Below are 24,499 nucleotides of genomic sequence, written 5' to 3'. Positions count from 1 at the left end.
CAGCCTACAGGCTACACCAGGGGTAGGCAAACTTTTTGACTCAGAGGTCACAATGGGTTCTAAAATTTAATGAAGGGGCCGGGCCAGGATCAAAGGGATGAAACGCCGAGACGAGTGTAATTGTACGTGACATCATGATGACATACCTCTGCCCACTCTCCCATCACAGATCTGAGCCATGGGAGAATGGGTGGGTTGTTCCGCCCACTTCACCGAGCCTGGGATTTGTACGGAGACATGGTCTGTGGCTCTGCAGAACGTTTGGCTGTCTTGATTGAGACCAAAAAGCTACGAGATGAAGTCAACCAGGTGAGTGGTGCAGCCTTGGGCCCGTTACATTTTTGGAAAGCAATTGCCACTGCCAGGCTTCTCCCCCTCGGTGCAGGGGTAATTGCTTGTTTTTATTGGGAATGAGAGAACCCTAATAAAATTTACCAACATAAAAAATTAGGCGGAAGCCACGGTACTCCCGGCATGATAGGATATTGATATTCTATAGATTTGTTTCAAATTCAAGCTATCCAAATGTTTGTAAAAATTTCATTCACTATATTTCCAAACCGTCACATGTTATTATCTTTTGTCTTTTCAATAAAATATACATATATAATCCAAATATAAAACAACCCACTGCCCGATGTTCTGGTTGTGCATGGGGTCCTGGTGTCATTCTGCACAGTGTAGGGAGGGCAGCAGCAGCCCGATGGGCCAGCAAGGTCTTTGCCATGACTGCCAGCAGATGGGCCAGCAAGGTTTGCCATGGCTGCCTAGTGAAGGGCAAGGAGCGTCAGAGGCCCCAGGAATGGTAGATGGGGAATAAGTAAGATTTTATTTCACTTCTCTCATCACTCAGACAAAACAAGTGGGGAGCAGCACTCATTCCAGGAGCTGAAACATTGTTGCCCTGAATTTGCTTTAAAGCCAATCAGATGGAAGCTATTGATTTTGTTGCCCCTGTTAGACTTATTGAAGACATTTGATTGGTTAAAATGGTAAAGCAATAAGAAAGTCTACTGGCAAGATGCATCTGGGTGCAATTCCAAATGCTTGTGGGAACGTACCAGTACTTGCTACAATGCAGTGCCAACATAAATCTGGGTAAGGTGAGGGAGAAGGGTGGCTTGTACACTTGTAAGAGTGTGTAGGGAATGCTGGCACTGGTGAGCAGCATAGTGCAAGGTAAAATGGGCTGGGCCAATGTGATGGCCATGGTATGAGGGGTATTGGTAAGGGGTGGGTACGTGGTGGTGGGGGGGATTATAGGGTGGTGTGGCAAATGCTGTGAAAGTTGATAGGTGGTGAGGATTGGGATGAGGAGGTCAGAAATAGCAGCTTGCCTTATCTCTCAGTGACAGGTCCTCTTTAATGCAGAATAGTGAAGTCTGAACCAACCTGAGTGCAATAACAATATTTTTACCACCAGAGGGCAGCACAGTATTGTATAAACCTTACCGGTTCTCTTTTTCACATTTCATGAAATATAAAAATAAGAGATTGTTCAGGTCAGACCTCATTATCAGCATGGGAGAGGTCAGTTCCACAATGCTAAATAAAGCTAGGAAATGGTTGCATTGACGGGCATAGCAAAAAAATCAGTTATTACTTTAAATACATGCAACCTAAGGGAAAAGGTTTAATCCGCTGGCTGGTCTTCTCAGGTCTCTGGGATCCCCACAAAGATATTATACCCCTTTCAGCATCTCCATGGCAAAGCAAATCCAGATCTTGCAGGGTAAAAATATTGCACCATATATTCTCTCTATGATTAGAAGTCACTATGACTGGGATCCGGGAATCCCAGCAGCTGGCAAGGTGGACATTGGCTGGGTTGCCGGTTGTTAAAATACAGTGCGGGAATCTTTCCAATTGGCTGGTAGTTGTCAGGGAAAGTTCCCGATATGCCAGCCACCCAGGATACATCAGTACAGTGTCAATGGGTTTGACTTAAAAGGGTTTACCAAATTTCAAAGAACATTCACCAACTAGGGAGGAACAGAATCATTGCACATTCACCAGCCTCTAATAGTGACTTCCTTACCAGGTACCGTCTGTCTGCCCTGCATCGGTTGAGGGGGAGCTGATGGGAAGGGGTACCCAATGGGCCTTGCATTGTTCCACCAACCCATTAGCTGGAAACTAAGGCAACACCTAATACTAGGATTATATTAACCTGTAATGCGGAGCCGACAAAGGACTAAACGTTCCAGTGTGCCTCCGGATCCATCCTATGATATGAATCTACAACGGGGGATTGATTAAATAATAAAGATAAAATATTTTTGGTTTCCTCTTCTTGCCATGTAGATGCCGGAGTTGGACATTAAGCAACTGAAAGGGCACCGGCAGCAACGTCTGGCCAGAACAGTCCTTAGTCACCTCGTTATGGGTTATGTCTGGCAGAATGGAGAGAGTGGAGGAGTGAAGGTAAGAGTCTGCCTATGGAACATAGCTCCTTCAATATTAGTCACATAGCTAGTGGTACTGGACTACCATCATGTCCTGGACTACCACCATGTCCCAGACTACCACCATGTCCATCATGTCCCAGACTACCATCATGTCCTGGACTACCACCATGTCTACCATCATGTCCTGGACTACCACCATGTCCCAGACTACCACCATGTCCATCATGTCCCAGACTACCATCATGTCCTGGACTACCACCATGTCCATCATGTCCCAGACTACCACCATGTACCTGGTTACTACGACATCCATCATGTCCTGAACTACCATCATGTCCTAGACTAGGAAAATGTCCCAGACTACCACCATGTCCCTGACTACCACCATGTCCATCATGTTCTGGACTACCACCATGTACCTGGTTACTACCACGTCCATCATGTCCTGAACTACCATCATGTTCTAGACTACCACACTGTCCATCATGTCTCAGACCACCACTTCGTCCATCATGTCCTTGGCTACCACCATGTCCTGGACCACCACCCTGTTCACCATGTCCCTGACTTCCACCCTGTCCATCAAGTCCTGGACTACCACCATGTCCCAGACTACCACCAGGTCCTGGACTACTACCATGTCAATCATGTCCCGGAATACCACCATGTCCCTGGCTACCACCACGTTCCTTATGTCCTGGACTATCACCAGGTCCATCATGTCCTGAACTACCACCATGTCCTGGACTACCACCCTGCCCATCATGTCCTGAACTACCACCATGTCCTGGACTACCACCCTGCCCATCATGCCCCAGACTACCACCACCACCAGACTACTACCATGTTGATCATGTCCTTGACTACAACCTTGTCCCTGACCACCACCTTGTTCATCATGTCCTGGACTACTACCATGTCCTGGACTAACACCATGCCTTGGACTACCACCATGTCCCTGACTACCGCCATGTCAATCATGTCCTGGACTACCACCATGTCCCAGACTACCACCATCTACTGGACTACCACCATGTCCATCATGTCCTGGACCACTACCATGCCCCGGACTAACACCATGCCCTGGACTACCACCATGTCCCTGACTACTACCCTGTTCATCATGCCCTGGACTACCACCATGTCCATCATGTCCTGAACTTCCACGATGTCCCAGGCTACCGCTAAATCTTGGACTACCATCACGTCCACCATGTCCTGGAATACCATCACATGTTTGATGCAGACATGTTGCTCTTAGCCTTATGATGCCTATGCAGGGAAAACTCTTAATGAAAACATTTTTTGGCCTATTTGGATTGTTGATAATAAGAATATATATGGGCAAAAATGAAAAAAAAAACTTTGATTGGTCACCTGCTGAGATTCCTTCCTCGTACTATAGATCCAATTATTTATTTTGGATCATAAATTGGATCGATATTAAAATAAATCTGCCCCTGTGTGTAGGTTTAGGTGTCAGGGAACCCCTACAATAATCATTTAAATGCTGTTTGCCAGTAGGAAGAATGCCCCCCCACCAATTAGAGGTTAAACCATCTGGGCACCATCTTATGGGAGGTCAACCAGCCACAGCGCAAGGAACCCTGGCAGCTCCTGCAGGAACCCTGGCTGAGAAGAGCTGTCCTGGGTAGTTGTGAATGTGTTGTCAGATATTACTGGGAAGAGTTAAGGGGCGCAGAGGACAAACCTGCAAACACAATAAGTACAGACAATGATATGAGAGGAGATGAGGGGCCCATCCAATCATGTGGATGGAGGTGGTTGAGGTTGCCACTTTTCATGGACAAATTGTCTGGTCTTACAGGATATCTATGAAAAATTGGCAACAAGTTTAGTTTTTATAGAGCTGGCGGCACCCATAAGTGTAATATACAATAGATGGGAGTTAGTGGTGGCTAATTAGCGATGGGTACAGAGAAAGATGGAGAGGGCTGAACGGGTTTTAGGGCTTTTTAAAATGTACTGAATATAGCAGCAGGTCTAATGAAGAGTTCCAGAGAGTCGGGGAAGCCAAAAAAAGAATGGTGGGAAGGCTGTGTATGGGGTAGGTAGGTGGGAAGGCTGTGTATGGGGTAGGTGGGAAGGATGGAGGAGTCTGGCTGCAGCATTCATGATAGATTGTAGAGGAGAGAGTCGGGTTAGTAGAATACCAGAGAGGAGGAGGTTACAGTAGTCCAGACGGGAGATGATAAGGGCGTATACAAGGAGTTATGGGGTCTCTGGGGGCAGGTAGGTTGGTATCTGTGGACAGGATGGGGCAGGTGGAAGTGGCAGAACCTGGAAATGTTCCAAATATTATTTTGTACTCTCATACTACCTAGCAATCTCATTTTCCCCATAACTTGTGTGGCTGTAGAATTGACGTCAACAAATACGGCAAACAATAGCTGGGTGTGTAATCGCTATAAAAAAAAAGATTAACAAACACAAAGGTGAAATGAACAGCAGGAATTTACTTTACGGGAGAGACACTTTATGTAAGGAGGAAGATTCCTTGTGAGTAATAAGATGTGAAAGTGCGGGACCCCTCCACAATGATAAACGGCTAACAGATCTCAGGTGTTCTTTGTCACCATTTAATTGTTTTCACCTTACATTGAATGTCATAGAAAAAGCAAAAGCTGGCCAGGTGCTATAAAATGTTTTCAGTCTATTAGAGACAATCAACCTGAAAATGGAGCAAACATAAAATCCATTAAAACTGGCCAAATACATTGTAACATATTTTGGATTCATTTTATTACAAGGTGTTTTTTGCAGATTGGTTACCCATCATAATAAATCGTCTACTTTGTACCAATTGGATACCTGTTAATAAAGAAGCTTTTTATTCCGTCAGGTGCTTCCTCGGGTCCTTGCGGTGCCCTATCACCAGCTGTCAGAGGCTCTCGGTCTGCCGCCCATCATGCTCCATGCTGATTTTGTCTTGGCCAACTGGAAAAAGAAGGACCCATTGGGGTAAGCGCCCCTTTCCACGTGTCCACTTTATTTATGGGTTCATTTAAAGTCTCTGTCCCTCATTATTAGCATTGCACATTTTCTATTGTACAATCTTACACAATAAGGTTCTGGGCACAGTAAAAAGATTAATGGGTTGGATAACCTTTGGCAAATGTTTCACCCCACTAATTGTTTGTTTCTTTCCTTCCGTGCTCCTGGAAATTGTTGTGAAGGCCTCTAACAATAGAGTAAGTAAAACTCAATTACTTTCTACAACTCTTTGAAGTAGTTTATTATGGCAGAGGGACTTGGGGAACGGTGCTGATCCCATCTGGGTTTGTAAGATAAAGTGGTGTGGGGGGTATTAGGTATTTCAGGATTCTACCATGGATATGTTCAGTTAGATAACCCAAAGATCCGGGGCTGGCCTGGTACCAGCTGGTACAAAGACTTTGGGAAATGATGTAAAGTGAACATGGCTGTGACCTCTCTTCTGCATTGCCCTTCATTGGTTCATGGCTGACGCTCTTTTCAGGACCAGCAACATATACAAGCTGGCAATCTCCTCCAAAACTACCGTTATTTAATTCTTATCGCCAATGGGTTCTGCTTTCTATGTGGCCGTAAGGACATTGAATAAAGAGAAGTTGCTACATTCTATACTTTATGTGACTTTGGACCTGAAACCTCCATAGATATCTCCTAGCCAACCAAACTTAAGACAAAAAAATCAATGTCTCCTGAGATTATCACTATTGATCCTGGCATGTTTTACAACAACGATATAGAGGAATGAGCAAGTAATTAAGATACAAAATCAAGTACAATTGTACAAAGTTTGTACAACAATAAAGAAAAAAAATGTTCCATTAATATTATCTTATCTCAATGACCTCATGGGAAACAGGACCCTCAAACTAGACAAGGGAATACCCCAAACGACTACAGAAACGCTGCCTCTCACCCAACGCGTTTCGCCAACTGGCTTCTTCAGGGAATATATTGAGGTCGTTTACATAACTATCAAAATAATAATTATACAATAATACAAAATAATAAATATTACAACAGTGCCGTTCAGGACATAATATTATGTATACATAATAATAACAATCAATAAATGTCATAAGATTGACACATTATAGTGTACTGGATAGGCTATTAGGTATTGTAATTGATTGTTGGCAGTGTCCTATCTATTGTATTAGATAAATACAATGTGATTTAGTGTGATTAGTTAGCACTGGTAGAAAAGGTTTATTGATGTAAATTGATGGAATATACTGTATCTTGGTCAATGTTCTTCATTGAGAGGAGAAAAAATCAATTAGAGATAATAGGTATTCAAGGCAAAGTCTGTGAGAGATATCCCACATTAGTACCAAGACATGAAATAAATATATTTATAATGATATACTAAGTTTAAAGTCATAGTAGAACTTGTATTTGGATTTGGATTAACAAGGTGATTATATGACTAAGTAGATAGATATATTTATAGAAAGACATATTCATGAATTATTATTCATGGCTGAAGCGATTTTAAAGACCATTGCATTGGTTCATAATAGTCATTGTACAGACTGTAAATCTGTTTTTTTATACATAGGGTTTATCTATATAAGGTTTACACTTACAACAAAAACTTTCAATTAGGTCTCTCCCCTCCCCTGCAGAAGCCATATGGCGAAACGCGTCGGGTGAAAAGAGATCCTTTGGAGAATTATCACACATCTAAAATGTGATTTTGTTCCTATTCCTCTTTATGTTTATTTATATTTTCTGATTGTTAGCCCAGCTGAGCTCTGTTTAGCTTAGAATGTCAAACCTTGTGGTTTTCGAGTAAATTATTTTAGTTGTCAAACAAGCCATTCCGACTTTGTTTCTTAATTACTTGTTTACATTTACAAAAGGCTTGGAAACTATCACTAGAGAAGGGAAAAGATATTTTTGGGTCTCTTTAACCTTTAACTTATAGTGCAATAATATATTTAATGTACAGCGCTGTGTAATATGTTGGCGCTATATAAATTCTGTTTATTAATAATAATAATAATAATAATAATAATATTAATAATAACATAGATTGATCAGATCAACACCCAATGAAGCAACAAGAAACTGGCAGCTGGGACAAACAGTGTCTGCATATGGATGGCTTGTGCTGCTTTTATTATCATTAAACAGCTTTTTTATAGCGCCAACATATTGCGTGGTGCTGTACATTAAATAGGGGTTGCAAATGACAGACAGATACAGACAGTGACACAGGAGGAGGAGAGGACCCTGCACCAAAGAGCTTACAATCTAGGAGGTGGGGGAAGTATCACACAATAGGAGGGGAATATGGAATGGTGGGAAGTAGTGAGGGGTTAGCATACAGAAGAAGACGGGTAGGTGAGGGGGAAGCGTTGGGTTTTTAGGGGTCTTTTAAAGGACCAGAAAGTAGGAGCAAGCCGATTAGGATAGAGAGACCATTCCAGAGAGTCGGGGCAGCTCTAGAAAAGTCTTGGAGCCGTGCGTGTGAGGAGGTTATGAGTGAGGAAGTCATTAGTAGGTCATTGGAGGAGTGCATTAATTGTTATATTTTATTCAATCACTGCATTTCATACCCAGCTTATATATATTTATATTGTATATGGTGACAAATTACATAATTCTATACACAAGATTTCATATAAATGTAGTAAGCAATCACAATGTACAGCCAGCATTGCACATGTGTAGCGCTCATGCTTTTCATGTCATGTCCACAGGAACCTGTCCACCATTGTGTCTGTCCCAGGAGGTGATAGTTTGCAGGGCTTTGTCCTGGTCACTTTGCTGGTAGAAGTAGCAGCCGTCCCTGCAGCCAAGGTAGGTAGATGACAGGAAAAAGTGAAAACTTCCGATTTCTTATCTTCGAATGATAAAATGTACTATGACATGACTATGGACTTTGTACAGCGCTGCGTAATATGTCGGCGCTATATAAATACTGCTGAATAATAAAAAGCCTTGCAATGACGCCTATGAAGTGCCGGCTGCCTGGATACAGTTTGTCTGTTTTCCTGGTTGCCTTCGCCATCACTGATACGATCAGCTGCAAGGGAATGACATCAAACTTTGCTGACTAATCTAAATGTTTGCAGCCATTTACAAAGAACTTACATGCCGGGAGCCATTGTCATAGCGGATAATGGGGATTACACCCAAAGGTGGGCTGGGGTTAGGTATTGGACGTGGTCGGAAGTTTACGAAAAGTCTGAATGCTGAAACTTTTCTGTTCTTTTCAACCAAATCATAGCTCATAGTCATACGTGTCCAATACAAGGAGACTTTATACATTCCAGATAATCTATCTTATCAATGCTACCCTGCTAACGGGGAATATAGCCGGGGTGACTGAAGATCTCTATTTCTGTAAATGATTGGGGTTTCTGTTATCTTCCAGGAACATGTAGGCAAATTATCAGCAAAACTCTGTGTTCCACACAGCCCAACCTATTGATTGGATAAGAAAGACTAATAGGGACTGATAGGGACATCTCGCTGCTCATTCTGCTTTCTGCTGAGATGATAAGAGCGTGTACAAGGAGTTTGGTGGTCTCAGGGGACAGGTAGGGGCAGATTTAGGAGAGGAGATGAAAGTGACCGGACCTGGAAATGTTCTGAATATGGGGGTCTATCTATCCTCCAAGAGTTTAAAGTGTTTTGCCAACCCCTAAAAAAGTAAAACTTAGAAAATATGACAGAAGCAGGGGGTTTCCTGTGGCAAATATAGGTGTGTTAAGTTGTAGTACATCACGACCTGACATATCGTTATGTAGCAAATATGTATACAAAATAGTATTGGTTGTTCGCAAGTGAGGTAATGTCTCATATCCCGACGCGTTTCATCGGACAGCTTCCTCAGGGGATTTGGAGAGAGCGTTAGGACCTAGGGATACCTCACTGGTGAGCATGAGTATATATTCACATAGTTGTCTGATACAAAGTCATGTGCAGAGTTTGGCAGATGGATCAACGGTGAATCAAACAAATTGTATACTTTAATAGATAGAAGAAGTGTTGCTTATCCTGCCTCCTATATTAGATAAGTGTAATATTGGCTACATAACCATATATTCTGTATATGATGTACCTCAGCCTAATACATCTATATTCACCACAGGAAAACAAGAGTAGTTGTACTTTACACTAACTGTTCCCCAAAGGGACTCACAATCCAGTGCCCCCACTATGGTCATTATCACAATCCAAGGGCATTAACCTATCTCCATGTTTTTGGGATATGGAAGGAAATCCATGCAAACACGTGGAGAACATACAAACTCCTTGCCAATGGAGTCCTGGCTGAGATTCCAACCTGGGAACGAGCAATACAAAGGCCGGAGTGGTAGGCAGTAGGTAGCCCAGGTTCTCTTTATTCCCCCCATATCACAATGCCTGCCCCAGGTTTGGGTATTTATAGTACAAATACTAAATAATAATGTGCATTCATTGCGATGAGTGAATGGATAAAGCTGAGCGCCATTTGTTTGCAGGCTATCATTCAGGCGGTGAAGTCTGTGGAGTCCGGTGATCAGCAGACATTGATCGTAGCTCTACAAGACATGGAACGTTCCATAAACCAGATGAGTGAGGCGATGCATCTCATGTACGGTTAGTGAGCAGGTTTTCTTTATCTCTAACCCCATTGTTCCGCCTCTATACTAAATCCATGCCCTCCATCCATGGTGTCCCCAATCTGTGCTCAGCTGATTTACACCAACCAAGGAAACATCTTTCTGCTGCCATTACTAACAAACCAAATTCTTGCCAATAAATTATTATTGATGGATCTCCACCTGCTGAGGTTTGAGTTTTGGTTGGAGGAAGGAGAGTTTCACGCGTTCATTGTGTTGTCTGCAATCTTTATACACAGCCGAGCGGGTTCAGGGGAAGCCCGGCAGGTCTCGGGTCAGCTCATTACAAGAAATGGACGTTCTGTTCTTACAAAAAGTTCCCTAAAGGCCACAAACAACTTCTGAATATTATGATGTGAACCAAAGGTCGTCTTTAGCTAGCGTCAAGGTCAACACAACATTGGAATAGTTTTTTTACAAACTGATAAATAATTCTGTGCTATGTGCATTCTGATATTATTGCAATACATTAATGAAGAACACCGGCCAAAAACTTTATAACATCCTTCTTATAAATATGCAGCTGCAGGAACATCGGCCTAAACACGGAGAATGTGAGTGGGCTGCCCACATCAACCAATCAGATTTCCATTACTTAGGAGCAGAGAAGGGAGACTGTAATTGTCTCCTATACACCAAATCAACAAAAACATGAAACCCCACTGACAGGTAACATGAATATTATGGAAAATGGTAACAATGACCCCTGGCAAGGGGCTGGACAACTGGGTTGGCATCTTCAAAATGAACTTGTCAGGTGTTTGTGGTTACAGTGGATAGTTGCTACTAAATTCCATCCTAGGAAGAACTGGTGAACCTGCAGCAGGGCTATAGGGGCCCAAGGGTCACTAATGCTCACGGGGGAAGGAGACACTCCCATGTCTGGTCTGATGGGGCATTGCAGCACAAATTGGTGAAAAAAACATAATTCTGGCCAATAAAGAAAGGAAACCTACTATGAGCTCATGAGCCATGGAACTAGCCCATGGAGCAATGGCAGACGATGGTTGGGTTGGATAAATCGTTTTCTTTTAGCTCTTCTGGATGGTTGGATTGACCTTGGGAAGAGATGGCAGGCGGGCCAGTGGAGGGATCAGGGTACACCGTAGGAAGATGGCGGGCCAATGGAGGGAGCAGGGTACACCATGGGAAGAAGATGGGCTGGTGGAGAGAGCAGGGTACACCATGGGAAGAAGATGGGCCGGTGGAGAGAGCAGGGTACACCATGGGATATTGCCTCCATAATAATTCTAGCACTATATGGAGCATATATTGTATATTGTGCTGGCCTATAGCTAATATCTCTAGTTATATATAAGCAATGGTTGGGGATCAGAGGGGTAATTATTAAACAATCTGCTCTCTCCTAATGTCACTCGGGAAATCTTGGCACAAAAGTTGTTTCTTTTTTTAGTTTTACAGTAACAAGTTAACGATCGGTTTCAGTGCCCTGTGAAATCCTTTTCATCACCTTTTTATATTATTTGTAAAAGTGTTTCAAGTTCAATATTAATTATAAATCGTTTCCTCTGTAAAGCAGTAATAGGAACTGTGCAGCAACAACGCTTCCTATTATCAACTAATCAAACAAGTGACGGGGAAATGTGTCTAACGCTCCACATATAACACAGATATAAGATTTGATTAGATACCGGAAGATATAATATTATATTGTATTGTCAGCTGGTAGGGCGATGGGTACCTGCTATAGGCCCCTTTCTGAAGGTAACATTATTTAGTAGACAAAGGCCTCTCTCGCATGTTATAGGGCTGGGAATTAGTACAAAGCTGACTATAAACTTTGCTGCGGAATCTTTATTTCATCTTTGCTGCAACAATGCAAGTTCTATATGTGGAGGTTTGCAGCATAGATGGCACATGGATTTTATTCTCTGGAGTATGGCCACAGATACAGAGCTTTGCTTCATTTAGGGTTTGGTTAGATACTCAGAGGTATAATAGTATAAAATAAAAGTATAAAAGACACTTTGTATTGCCTCGTCAGCTGGTAGGGCGATGGGCATCTCCTCCAGGCCACTTTCTGAAGGTAACATTATTTAGTAGACAAAGGCCACAATCTATACGTCACCTTTGCTGCAACAATACAAGTTCTATGTGTGGATGTTTGCAGCATAGATGGCACATGGATTTCATCTACTGGAATATATGCTATGAGGGGATTTAAAGCCCTCACAATAAGAATTATTATAGAACATCAACCATATTAGAGCAACATTGATATATATTTGTATTTATTACAATCAGTGTAGAGGCTTTGGGTGGTTGTCTTTTTTCTGGCTGAACACTAGAGGGCAGCAGAGTGACTGCAATAAGAAAACTCCATATCCCATGATTCCATGCTTTGCATATCATGGATGGGTTTGGTCACATTTGTAGTCTCAGCTCTCTACAGCATAATGGGTGACTACAAATGAAGCCGGGAGCCTGAATTGTAGTCACAGGCATTAGAGATATGCAGCTCTCTGCAAAGAATAAGGGGATTTATGGAGAATTTCTGTGAACATGAGAAAGGAAGGACATACAACAAATATGATTTTTTTTACTATAGTGGCACTTTTGTATTATTGCTTGTAGCAGTTTGGTAATGATCGTGTCCTTGTAGCTATGCTTGTACTTCAGTACTGATTGTATCTGTGCACACGGCAATGCTTGGCTACAACCCTGGTGGTGCAGATTTCCTCCAGCCTCTTTTTCTTCATTCCCTGTCCATGTGCATTTGCTCCAGCCGCAGCTTTATATCCTTGCTCATTGCTGGCTTCCCAATAGTGACAATGGCAGAACCACATGATCATATATCACATGATCATATGTGGCATATGACCATGTGACAACACAGGAGACCATTTAGGAGACCGGGACACAGCTGTGTCACATCATTACAGGAAATGTTTAAAAAAAAGACCTTCATGGCAGGATCTTCAGGTGATCTCTCCATTATAAAGAATACTGAAATTCCGGGATCTGATAACCTTTCACTTAATATGCATCTGCATATAATTGCAAAAAATTAAAATAATAACATAATATAATAATAATATAATTATAAGAACCAGCGGATGGGAAATTTGCCAGCTTTTTGCCCATTCAACATTTTGTAATGAAATGTTTAATTTTTTATTGGTTTGAGAGCAAAATACAAATTATTAATAATAAATTATTGTTACCAATATGAATTATTTATAAATTACATGTCAAGCCATCAGGTCTTCTGGCATGCGTGTTTTTTACATACAAATGTTCCCTACGTGCTCAGGCCGGACGAGGGAAAGCAGAGACATTCTATAAATGGCGTCCTCTTCCCAAAGAGAAAAGAATTCTGAGAATCTTCCGTGTTTACATTGCCGGACCTCCACCGAATCTCCCATTCATGTGATTCTTTAAATCATCACATGACCTTTACTGCCCCCGAGCACTTACCCCGGGGCATTGGCGCTGGGCTTCTTTAGCGCACAGCCGGTGGTTTTTTCCCATGGTATTATGCAGAATTCTTTTCTCCATTTCATTAATGGACATGAAAGCAAAGCTGAAATCTCCATCATGTCAACAATAAAAGCATATCCTTCCTTGTGATTTCCAGCCAGCTGTAGAGAACTAACAGATGGATGATAATGGTCCATGTGGTCTTCTCAGATTTATAAATCCCATTGGGCTATTCATTCTGTGCTACGTGCTGCAGTTTATTTATAGCCTAATGCTTGCTAATTTTAGGTCTTTTTGCTGTAAATGTATCCATGCCCATGAACAATAATTGGAAATATTGCAGCTTACCAGTCCTTGGATGTGAGCGCTAGTTAGTTAGTTAGAGTGAGTGAGAATATTAAGTTTGATCTCACGGTGAATCGGGTCTTTCTCGCTTACCGAAACGGCCTTCTGATTTGCCGAGAGGTCGAGCTCTTGCCGAAGAAGGAGGATTTCCAGGACTGCATAATACAGTCCTGGAAATCCTCTGCGATCCCCGGGCATTAGAGGTTAATTACCGAAGGATCGCACTCAATGAATGCACGTATTTGTGTTACTGTTTGCAGCGCCGAGGAAAAATGGTCCAATCAGCGCAGTGCTAGACATTGCACACCAAACCACCAGCTGCTTGTTTTTATTTTCCCCAAATTGAACAGTTGTGTTGGTTAACCCAACCAGAAAGATGAAAGACTCGTCGCTGAACCAAAACTTTTCCAAGAGGGTGATTTTGGTAATGGTGTCAGAGTGATTCACACATTTCCACACGAGTATCATAATCTTCCCCTTGATGTGTCTGCACAACCTAAAGTAGGTACGGGTAGAGTTTTATAACTCTCCGAAGCATCAGCTGAATCAAACTTTTGTTGATGCTGAGTTCCAGTGCAGCCGTCTGGATTGCCTTTCCCTGTGTGGCAGCACTATGAGGTGCCTTGTGCACTGTGGCATTAGAAGAAATATTATCTCTGTCTCTCTTTAGTCTGATCAGACTGTCTTTACTCTATAATTCCTCTAGCACCGTTCCATAAAAGTAGTAGGTTTAAAGAGCACACCAAATACTTCAAATAACTTCTTTAATAACTTTAAACTTTCTTCATATAACACTGCTGATTCTGCAGCAGAAAGTCTATGTCCAAACATGTGTTGAATGAGATCACAAAATGATGGTTGAAGTTGGTTAGTTTGTTTGTTGTTGGTTAGTTTGTTGGTAATGATAATGGTGGAACTGTAAGCAAACACATGAGAGGTTCAGCAGACAGTCCCAATCACTATTAAACTACAGGAATCTCTATAACTGTATTAAATACCTTTTTTGGCCTTTTGTCTACTTCTATGGAACTCTCTGGCTGGAACTCTGTCTCCTCTCCTCTCCTCTCCTCTCCTCCCCTGAACTGAAGTCTCTCTGAATGATACCTGGAGCCAAATAGAAGAAAGGAAGTGTGGAGTGATATTTGGGTGAAATGGACCTAAAGTTTTCTCAGAAATTTAGGGAAGCAATTATATTGAGGAAAATATGTCAAAAAAGGGCCCAGTGCAAAGATAAAGGGGATGGTCAAGAGACCCCATGAGCTTCTTTGGAAGTTAGGACATCATTGCTTAGTGTAAAACATTTAGACTCTGTAAAGTTTTCTTTTACAGGATGTTTTCTCATCTACAAGATACCTTTTCAGTATCTTGCAAGAGTACATCCAAAACAGCCTTTCTGGACCTTTCTAACATGAGGGAACTCTTATACTTTCAGGTCTTCAGGGAACCCCAGCTATAATTATTATATCTACAGGTCACAGTATATTAGTGTGGTGGTCAGTGGGAAGAATCCCTCTTACATTGCTGGCCGGTGGGAAGAATGTCACCCTTACAGATAGCCAAAAAATTAATTGGGGTCACTTATACTGACCTGAGAGGTGCAAACTGCCCATTGCTCCAGGAACCCCCAGCAACCTCTGGAGGAACCCTGGGTGGGAAGCTGTGTTCCAAAAAATACTGGTAGGGTTATAGTGATGTTGCTTGAACATGTCTCTGATCAGTTCTAGACCATTTATGGTTGAAAGGGCCGAATCCAAACACCATTGAAGTTATTGATGGGAAGAGTAAATACAGCGGCCAAATGCACCAAGATTCCATTGGTTGGACCACCAAGAAAAATGTAATTGAAAAAGTGGAACATGTGGTGCACAATAGTCAGGAGCAGCCATTGTATACAGCTTGGAGGGCAACATGGTGGGGAGACAAATCCTTTAATTTACATCTCTCTGGGGTCCCTAATTTCTACTTACAGTCTTATGGAATCACAAAGAGCCATTTATGGGTTAGTCATTGTAAGAAGGATATAGGAGTGAAGTATAAATGGACTTAATACGAGGCGTGTGTCACTGTATCCAAAAATGAGAGCATTAACCTTGTGGGTTTGCTCATAAAAGGTGCCTTGTGGATCCCCACTTGTAAAGTAGACGTAGCTTTCTTGGTAACAAAATACTAGAGAATCAGCCCCTGTATACAGTACAAGGGTAACCATTGCAATCAGCTCCTGGTGCAACACCTGGACAGCACCAAATAGTCATAATCCTAAAAGGTTCTATTCAAAGACCCTTGTAGGGGGTCTTACTAACAAAAACTAGGCAGAAGGCCCAGTGGGGGTCACCCTAGAAGAAGACTGTGGAATGGTTTACCTAAAATCTGCATTATCTGAAGTTTCAGTCCAAACCCTGTCTGCCCAGATCCAAAGACAAAACCTGCAGTATTGGCACCCTAACACCTAGTGTATTCTCTAGCAGCAGAGCCATGTATACCGATAGAGTCCATCAAAAAATAAAATGGCGACTGGAGCCATTTATAGGATCATAAATCATGCAATGTAGATATTCAGTACAACACCTGCCAGGCTGCCAGCATTAAAATGGTTTCCAGCTGCTCATTGGGTTTGTCATTGGGTATACTAGGGCAATATATGGGTGCCTATTGTTTAGATGCAACCAAAGCAAATATATAGTCTTCATGATGATATCATATTTGGCCCAAACATATTCAGCAAAAGGAATTCAAATCTTCCCTCCAAGTTGTCCTCAGACTCTACAAACAGAATTATTGGATCCACTAGGAAGGGGAGCTTTGCCTTTTAGCAGAATTGCCAGTCTTTCTTAGAATTCCTGGCTGCTACTGAGCTCTAAAAATGTTCATTCTACAGAGATTGTCTGCAGACCAGTTCTATAAATGGAATTGTCCGCATCCCGGGTAATTGAGGGATATTCCTGATTACAGTTACTCATGGACAAAGCATTCCATGGGTCAATGTCCTACAAGATCTCAATGCAGATATTTAGTTGTTTGCTAGAAAAAATGCACAATGGAATGCAGTCTAGTTACATTTCTAAAATGACCTAAAATATCTCTTTCTTATATTTCAAATGAGTTTCCTGTTTCTGTTATGAATATTTGCTAATTTTAAAAGGATTCTCCACTTTGGAGTTCATGGCTCAAAACCTCCCTTCCCATCATTGTAGCCGCACAGCAGAGTATCTAACAAGGGATTAAACTACAAAACTAATAAGAATCAAGTCATTTCAGATCAATTTCTGGAATATTTGATCCAAATGAGCTACCTGTAATATAATGCAATCCAGTGATAACCTTCCATGGTGGACCACTTGATTGGAATATAATTGCATCCAGGCACCAACGCCCCATAGGGACCTAACCCCTATAATCCCTGGGGGTCATGAAATGTCCTTTGTGGCATTGAAGATAAAACCGTTTCCTGCAGTCTGATCATTCCATAGCTTCCAGAAATTTCTTATTTCCTAATATAAGTCAATATTGCTTGCCGATCAGATACACGGACATGTCTGTCCAACATCCTGCACTGGCTGGGTGGACAAGAATAAGATTTGTGAGAAGTTTTCTAATATTGGAGTTTCCATTCCTAATGTTATATGCAGCACATTTGTAAGATATGCGCCATTGCAAAAATTATTTACTAATATTTATAAAACAGGAAATCTGACATTCCCTTATGGAAATCAATTACAGCCAATAAAACACATTGGACCTAGAAGATATCCAAGAGGGAATGTTTGAGGGAATGTCTGATTCCCTGTTTTATAAATCCTAGAAAGTGACAAGGACACGGCATTTCTGGAAAATTCAACAAGTATTTCTATACTTGCTGAACATGTTCCTAAAACTTCAAAATAAAATATATGCAAAATTAGAACAATTGGAAAGAGAGGGAGAACACAGCTCGAACTTCTCCTGTTCCGTCCCATCAATCTGTCATTATTGGAACCTCAATAACCTTCATACACAATAAACCAATAAAAGTTCCCTCGACCTCCTCATCTGGGAATTCTAATACTCCTAATACTTGTTTTCCTATTGGGGAACCACATATTCACTCATCCAATCCTGCCCCCCCGAGGAAGCTTCATGGCGAAACGCGTCGTGAGACAACTTTGCTCCTTTCGCAATGTTCATATGTCATAATTTGTCATGTTTAAAGTCCAGTTGAGCTCTGTCTGGAATTACTTTTCAATCAATACAATTTTCAGTAAAATATATTGATTTTTGCCATCAATTGTTCTCATTGTGCATATAGCCTATTATTGGGCTTGGCAAACTGGTATAATGGATGGAGAATCTTGACTTCTCTAATATTAATCCTAAAAATAAAACCAAGCAGCCACTACATCGGAGGATCGGCATTCTGCAATATATGACTTTTATATATTATTATATTGTGATGTTATGGTAATTGTGAGATTGGTTGTGTATCATGCAGTTTTAGTTCCCAGGCTGGATGTGAGGCGTCCGTAATTGGAGACGGATGTTTGGTTTTATTTATTCATTCCTTTTCATGATGCAATAATATATTTCCATCTCCATTAATAATTTTTCCCAAGTTAGATATAATCTGTCAGCCTTCAGGCCCCTATAGGTTGTTATCCTTCCATGGGCTGCAATGTTATACTGCTGGGATTCTGTATGTCAGCAATGCGTTGGGTCATTTAGGAAGACCTCCGATGAGTTTTCTAGGCTAAAGTTGGAAAGTTGTGACTGTAAATTTCATAGGCTGAGATGTTTCTTCTACTAGTTCCTTTTTTTCTTTTATTATTTATACAGATCATAAATCTTGCCCGACTGTCTTCTTGGGTCATTTCTCTGCACGCCTGACATCCCTCCTATCATTATTTCAGCATTCCGCTTGACACTAAGCACCCTGCCGCTGCCAAATGTCCCCCATTGACCTCTTCTTTTGGCATCGCAGTTAGTTGTCTGCTTCCACTCACCATGATGGTTGCTTCTCAGCATACAGTCAAAAACCTTCCAACACCCAAACCCTGGCGTTAAAAAAAGCACAGAGTTTTAATAATACTAATCCTAAAACTATAAAATTGTCACACAAACAATACAAAATTCATAAAAACAATTAATCTTTCAATCTACATCAGAAATTGACCATGTTCCACAAAGTACAAACACATAATGTTTGAGACAAATCCACACAGCTTCTTAGTATAATGAATCCAACACGTTTTCCCGAATAAACCCGCTTCTTCAGGGGGAAAAACTATCTCAGACTGATTTTCTGTTGTTATTAAAACACCAGAAAATTTTTTTTCTGTTCACATATGTACTGATAAAACAACGATTTATATCATATGAAAATAGGTAATTATTTTAATTTGTAATTTATTACGTAATTTATTTATTATTTATTTACCCTCTGTTGAAGCACGTATAAGTATTAAAATCCCAAGACATGGGTAGAGACTTTCAAATGAAGTTGTTACAAAGACTCCCTACAATGTATCCTCCCAAAATATGGATGAATATCTAGGTAGTAGAGATGAGTGAGCGAAATTTTAAAATTCGATCTCAAAGTGAATTGGGCCGTTCTCGCTTACCGAACATGTAAGTGAGAACGGCCTTTGTAAATTCGGCAAGATCTAATTTTTTGGGACCTGCAAGAGCAATCAGGGGAGCAGAGCTGACAAATCCACTCCCCTGATTGCTCTTGCAGCCCTGTACTATCTGTTCTTGGATAGGGATTCCCTATCCAAGAACACAAGATTCCCATGGTTGTGCTCATCATGATTGCAGCTGTGGGAATCATCCTGCCTTGGCACTAGAGGTTAAATTAGGGCTTGCAAGTCCTTATTTTCCCTCTAGTGCCCGGGGATCGCGTACTAGAGGATTCCCGCGGCTGAATTCATGAATGGGAATCCTCCTGTAAAGATTTCCTCGATCTTCTGATGGCTCCGCCAAAATTTCACAAACCAATCGGAAGTTCGAGGAAGTTTTCACGAGAATGTCAGAGGCAATCTCGCTCATCCCTACTAGGTAGTACTACTGACCGTACATTGACTCCCAGATATCAGAATTAATTTTATTATTACACAGTATTTATATAGCGCCAACATATTACGCAGTGCGGCACAAAGTCCATAGTCATGTCACTAGCGATCCCTCTAATGTTTCTTCCATAGTTATATATCAATAATACAGTCTAAGGTCAGTTTGGGGGAAGCCAATTAACCTAACTGCATGTTTTTGGAATGTGGGAGGAAACCAGAGTACCCGGAGAAAACTCAGACAAACACAGGGAGAACTTGCAAACTCCATGCAGATAAAGTCCTGGCCGAGATTCTGACCTGGGACCCAGCGCTGCAAAGGCCGGAGTGCTAACCACTGAGCCATCGTGCTGGCCATTATCTGGAATTATATAAATTTTCTTCATCTCATCCATAATAACTTACTAACATTTAGCCACCCTGCAAACCCTGTTTTACTGACAAATAGGAAACCTAAATGGCCATCACCGTTCACCGTGCAGCCTGAAACCTTTCTGTAGCTTGTTGTAGATTCACTCCCTGAACTGAACAATATCTTTCCTCCATAATTTTCACAATCCATTAAACTACATATTCTACAAAACTCAGAATTACTAGGAGGGCCCCAGGCAATGTAACATCATGAGTACACTCAGATCCAGTGGGCCAAAATGATTGGCATATTAATAGACATTAGGCTTTAAAAGCACATGGCAGTTTCCAGTGGTCAGCACTGCAATTTGGAAATTGCACATAACGTTATTATTTGAAGTCGGTGGCCATTCTCTGATGACTTCTTTGCCTTCTTGTACGGCTGCATACAAATTTCGGTGTTACCCTTGGGGAGTCGGAGCCTTTAGGCGGCTTGCATGGGAGTGGTGTGAGCCCTGAGAAGGGCCAAGGAGTCTAAGCAGTAACCGCATCTTCTCCAGAGCCTCTAGTGGTGAGGATGTGGCACTGCTGGTTACTGCCAGGTTGCGGTTCTTGGGCACACCAAGGTGAGCAGGAAGATACACGGTACCAAATCACAAGGCAGGAGGATAGTTGATGAAGGCCGGGGGTCCAGGCAGGGCAGCAAGCAAGAGAGGCCAGGTCACACGTCGATTCCTGGATATCTGGTGGGAAACCTCTGTCTGTCTGGTTCTCTTTCATCTGATACAAATCACAACTTGCTGAACGGGGATTATGTACCCCAGTGAGAACAAGAGTCAGTTATATCAGGGACAGTGGATGGACAGTTCTACATGCGTGATACATTGCCTGGACAGATCAATGTCTTTCTATGGAACATTTCATGATGTCTTCTCCTTGGCCATGTCCTCCATCACATAGCTGATGACACGCGGCTCCCTCAAGCCACTCATCTAATTATTGTCATTTAATTAAATTACATCATCAAAACATTTTATATTCTTCCTATGAAATGACTTGTCTGGCAGGAAAGCTGAAATGTACAATTATCAATACAAATGTAGGCTAAAGCAGAATAATTAAGATTTAACTATGAAGCCATCGCCTCCCATAGAGCTGAGGTTACAACACATAGCAATGGCATAAACAATAGAGAGGGGTACAGAAAGTTTGTACATTGCATATCATGAGACAGGATTTATTCCCAGAGAACAATTTCCATTGACTCATCCAATAAATCTGGAAGAACTTCATACATTTAAAGCTTTGTTCATTAGTAAATGAATATCTGTTGTCCTAGATACAATCCTGGTGAATAACAATTATCTGGAGACTATGGTTCTGCCTGCCAAGTGACTTGTGGTGTCTTGATGTTTGAGTGCTCTGATTATAAAAAATGGAATTGTAATGTTGCTCTGTAATTCATATTATCTGTCTGCCATAGTACAGTGACACCCCAATATATCTGCAACCAGAACACACTGGAGTTTGCTTGATATAAACTTTTCCTAAGAGACACACACACGAGGGCTGCCATTGCTATTCCTGAAGTTGGTATTAATTTGGTCTTTTCACTGAGTTCATTAATGTTCCTGCCCTGCACATCAGTAAAGTCAGAGCAAATGTCCAGGTAAGTGGCACAAAGGGGGTGAATTACTATGGCAATGGAGGGCATTGGCCTCCTCTTCGGAGTTTGAATCTCCATGACCTTAGAGACTTTTATGTTTAATGGACATCTTCATTGCTTCCCAAATGTTGTCTACCCATCCTAGGCTCTTTCACCCTTTTCTCCATCTTTCTTCCATCCTTCCCACCATCTAGGTAAGTCTTGTCCTCACATTAAATCTGGAATTTTAGGATGAGCCCTTCTAGTGATAGGTCTGGGCTATTTTCATTTACATTGAACATTTGTGGCATTCACAAATATATTTTGTATCCAAAACCCAAAATTCAAAACTATTTATTGTTCTAAACTTAGCCGTATTTTTTGTCCAACTTTCACATCCATGTTTCCACTGGAATAACCCCAACCTGAACTTTGGTGATGGTTCACGCAGAGTTCATCCATCTGATCTCTATCGGTATTTGTTGCTGACCTGATTACCTTGTGCTCACTCCATGTTCATCAGTGGTCACTAGTGTTGGTGTTGGAATTCGGGTTGTCCTTATATCCGACCCCAATATGGCTGTTTGAATTCGGATAGACCTGACCTGAAAAACACGGGATTCATCTTTGCTATTTTGTGTGTAAAAAAATATGTTAAAAAAAAAGAGGCTTTAAAGTTAAAGTAATTTATTAAATGTGTGATTTTTGTAACTAACTTTTATTTTTTTACAGGTTATCCCGCAATGACAGGATGACTGCACAGCCATGGGAATCCTCCTGTCATAGTGGGATCCCTGGGCACCAGAAGTTAAATGGGGACAAGTCTCCCCATTCATCACCTCTAGTGCTCTGTGATTGGCTGAGGAAAGGTAAACCCTCATGACAGCTAAAGCGTTATCAGGATTTTCCTTTTCCCTGCCAATCACCGAGAACTAGAGGTGAATGAATGGGGAGACTTGTCCCCATTTTACCTCCGGTGCCCATGGATCCTGTGGAACTCTAACCTCTATCCAAGAACACAGTCTATAGTTACCATAGGGCTGCAAGAGCAATCAGGCGAGTGGAGCGGTCAGGGGAGCCCTGATTGCTCTTGCAGTTCTACAGAGTCCTGAAAAATAACTCGATATTTCCCACCATTGACTTTATGGGTCTTCGAATTCAACATTTGATCACCCAAACAATAACCCCCTATTCGATCGAATATCTGTCGAACCGAATAGTTGGATATTCAACTAACACTAGTGGTTACCCCACAATGACCCTTGGCTGCACACCTTATCATTTCTTTATCACTACACCCTGATAATTTACTGCCCACTCCTTGTCACCCCATGGTTCTGCATTGCTGGTTCTTCAACTAGCTTTATTTATTGTGGCTAAATACATGTCTACTAGATTGTAAGCTCTTTGGGGCAGGGTCCTCTCCTCTGTCTGTCATTTGCAATCCCTATTTAACGTACAGCGCTGCGTAACATGTTGGCTCTATATAAATCCTGTTTATTATTATTAATAATAATAATAATAATAATTATGTCCACCTAGTCCTGCCCTTTCCTCCACCCAGTACCAGTGACTACAGGAAGCTGATACTGCATTATATTATATGTACTCAATGAATTGGTGTATAGTATATTGTGTTTAGCCTTGCATTCAGCTTTCCGATGCTTCTTGACACAAAGACAATTGAACTTGTAGCCCAGTACAGGGGAAGCCAATCACATAGGCCGGATAAAAGATTTCAGGGGTGTTTCATGCAGGTTGCCATTATTTGGGGAAGCAACATTTAAATGTTATAACATTATCACAATGCAAAGGAACTGGGCTTCATATCATACCCCCATACCCATCACCGGGCTCCTCAGCCATCCAATCACATGCATGCAATACCTAGGACATTTTCCTGCTAGGGATTCTGTCTCCTTTTAAAGTGAATTTTCCCACAATCACTAAGCTAAGGGAATTATTCACTTTGCTTAGTGAAACTCCTTTAGTAAATCAGCACAATTATTGTGTCCTTCGAGGTGCAGCACCTATTCACCCAGTGTTCCCTCTGCACCAACATTTCCATTATTCTTCCTCTTTATTCCACTATTAGCTCCAGAATTTTGTTTTCCAGGATATTTTTAGCTGCCACCTCCCTTTCTCAAGCCCCCCAGAAAATTCAATTATTTTTGGAAACATCCTAAATATTCCCCTAGGGCCCTACAAAAATGTAACCTTTCAACTTCAAAACTCATTGTCCATGTTTGTGCAGGGGGCCAATGTAATGGGGCCGGAGGAACGAATTGACATCTGCTTGGATTTATTTCCATTGGGATTCGCTGAATTATTTATTTTCTTTGGATCTTGAGAGTTGAGGTTGCTACAGATCAGCAAACATGTATCGGGTACCTCTGGGTCCTCCGCTGTAAATATTGGTGGCTTATGTTTTCAGGCCAAGGCTGTGTTGGAGTCCTATAGATAGACGTGATGTACATGCATTGCTGTGCTAATTATTCTGCCAGTGCACCCGTGCTTTAGCCTGCTGTTATGCATGGTAATACATTGCATTAAAAAGTCACATTTCATTTTGGGCAATTAGAGTGCTTTTCCAGTCAATTCACTCATAACCTCATCACACGCACGGCTCCAAGACTTTTC

At 41.6% G+C, this 24,499-nt stretch overlaps 1 protein-coding gene across 1 annotated transcript in view; it reads left to right on the top strand.

Moving 5' to 3' along the window:
* Positions 1-237: 237 nt before the first annotated feature.
* Positions 238-24,499, top strand: part of LOC140322600 (indoleamine 2,3-dioxygenase 2-like) — a gene marked incomplete in the record, with an annotated part of 27,919 nt that continues 3,657 nt past the window's right edge. The window contains 6 exon segments of the mRNA XM_072399150.1: positions 238-309; positions 2,305-2,424; positions 5,272-5,390; positions 5,606-5,620; positions 8,129-8,228; positions 9,899-10,016. Of these exon segments, the coding sequence (XP_072255251.1) occupies positions 238-309; positions 2,305-2,424; positions 5,272-5,390; positions 5,606-5,620; positions 8,129-8,228; positions 9,899-10,016 (544 nt within the window).

This window comes from Pyxicephalus adspersus, chromosome 2 (assembly GCF_032062135.1).
Source record: "Pyxicephalus adspersus chromosome 2, UCB_Pads_2.0, whole genome shotgun sequence".
NCBI classification, from domain to species: Eukaryota; Metazoa; Chordata; class Amphibia; order Anura; family Pyxicephalidae; genus Pyxicephalus; species Pyxicephalus adspersus.
This window is presented reverse-complemented; position numbering and strand designations above follow the sequence as displayed.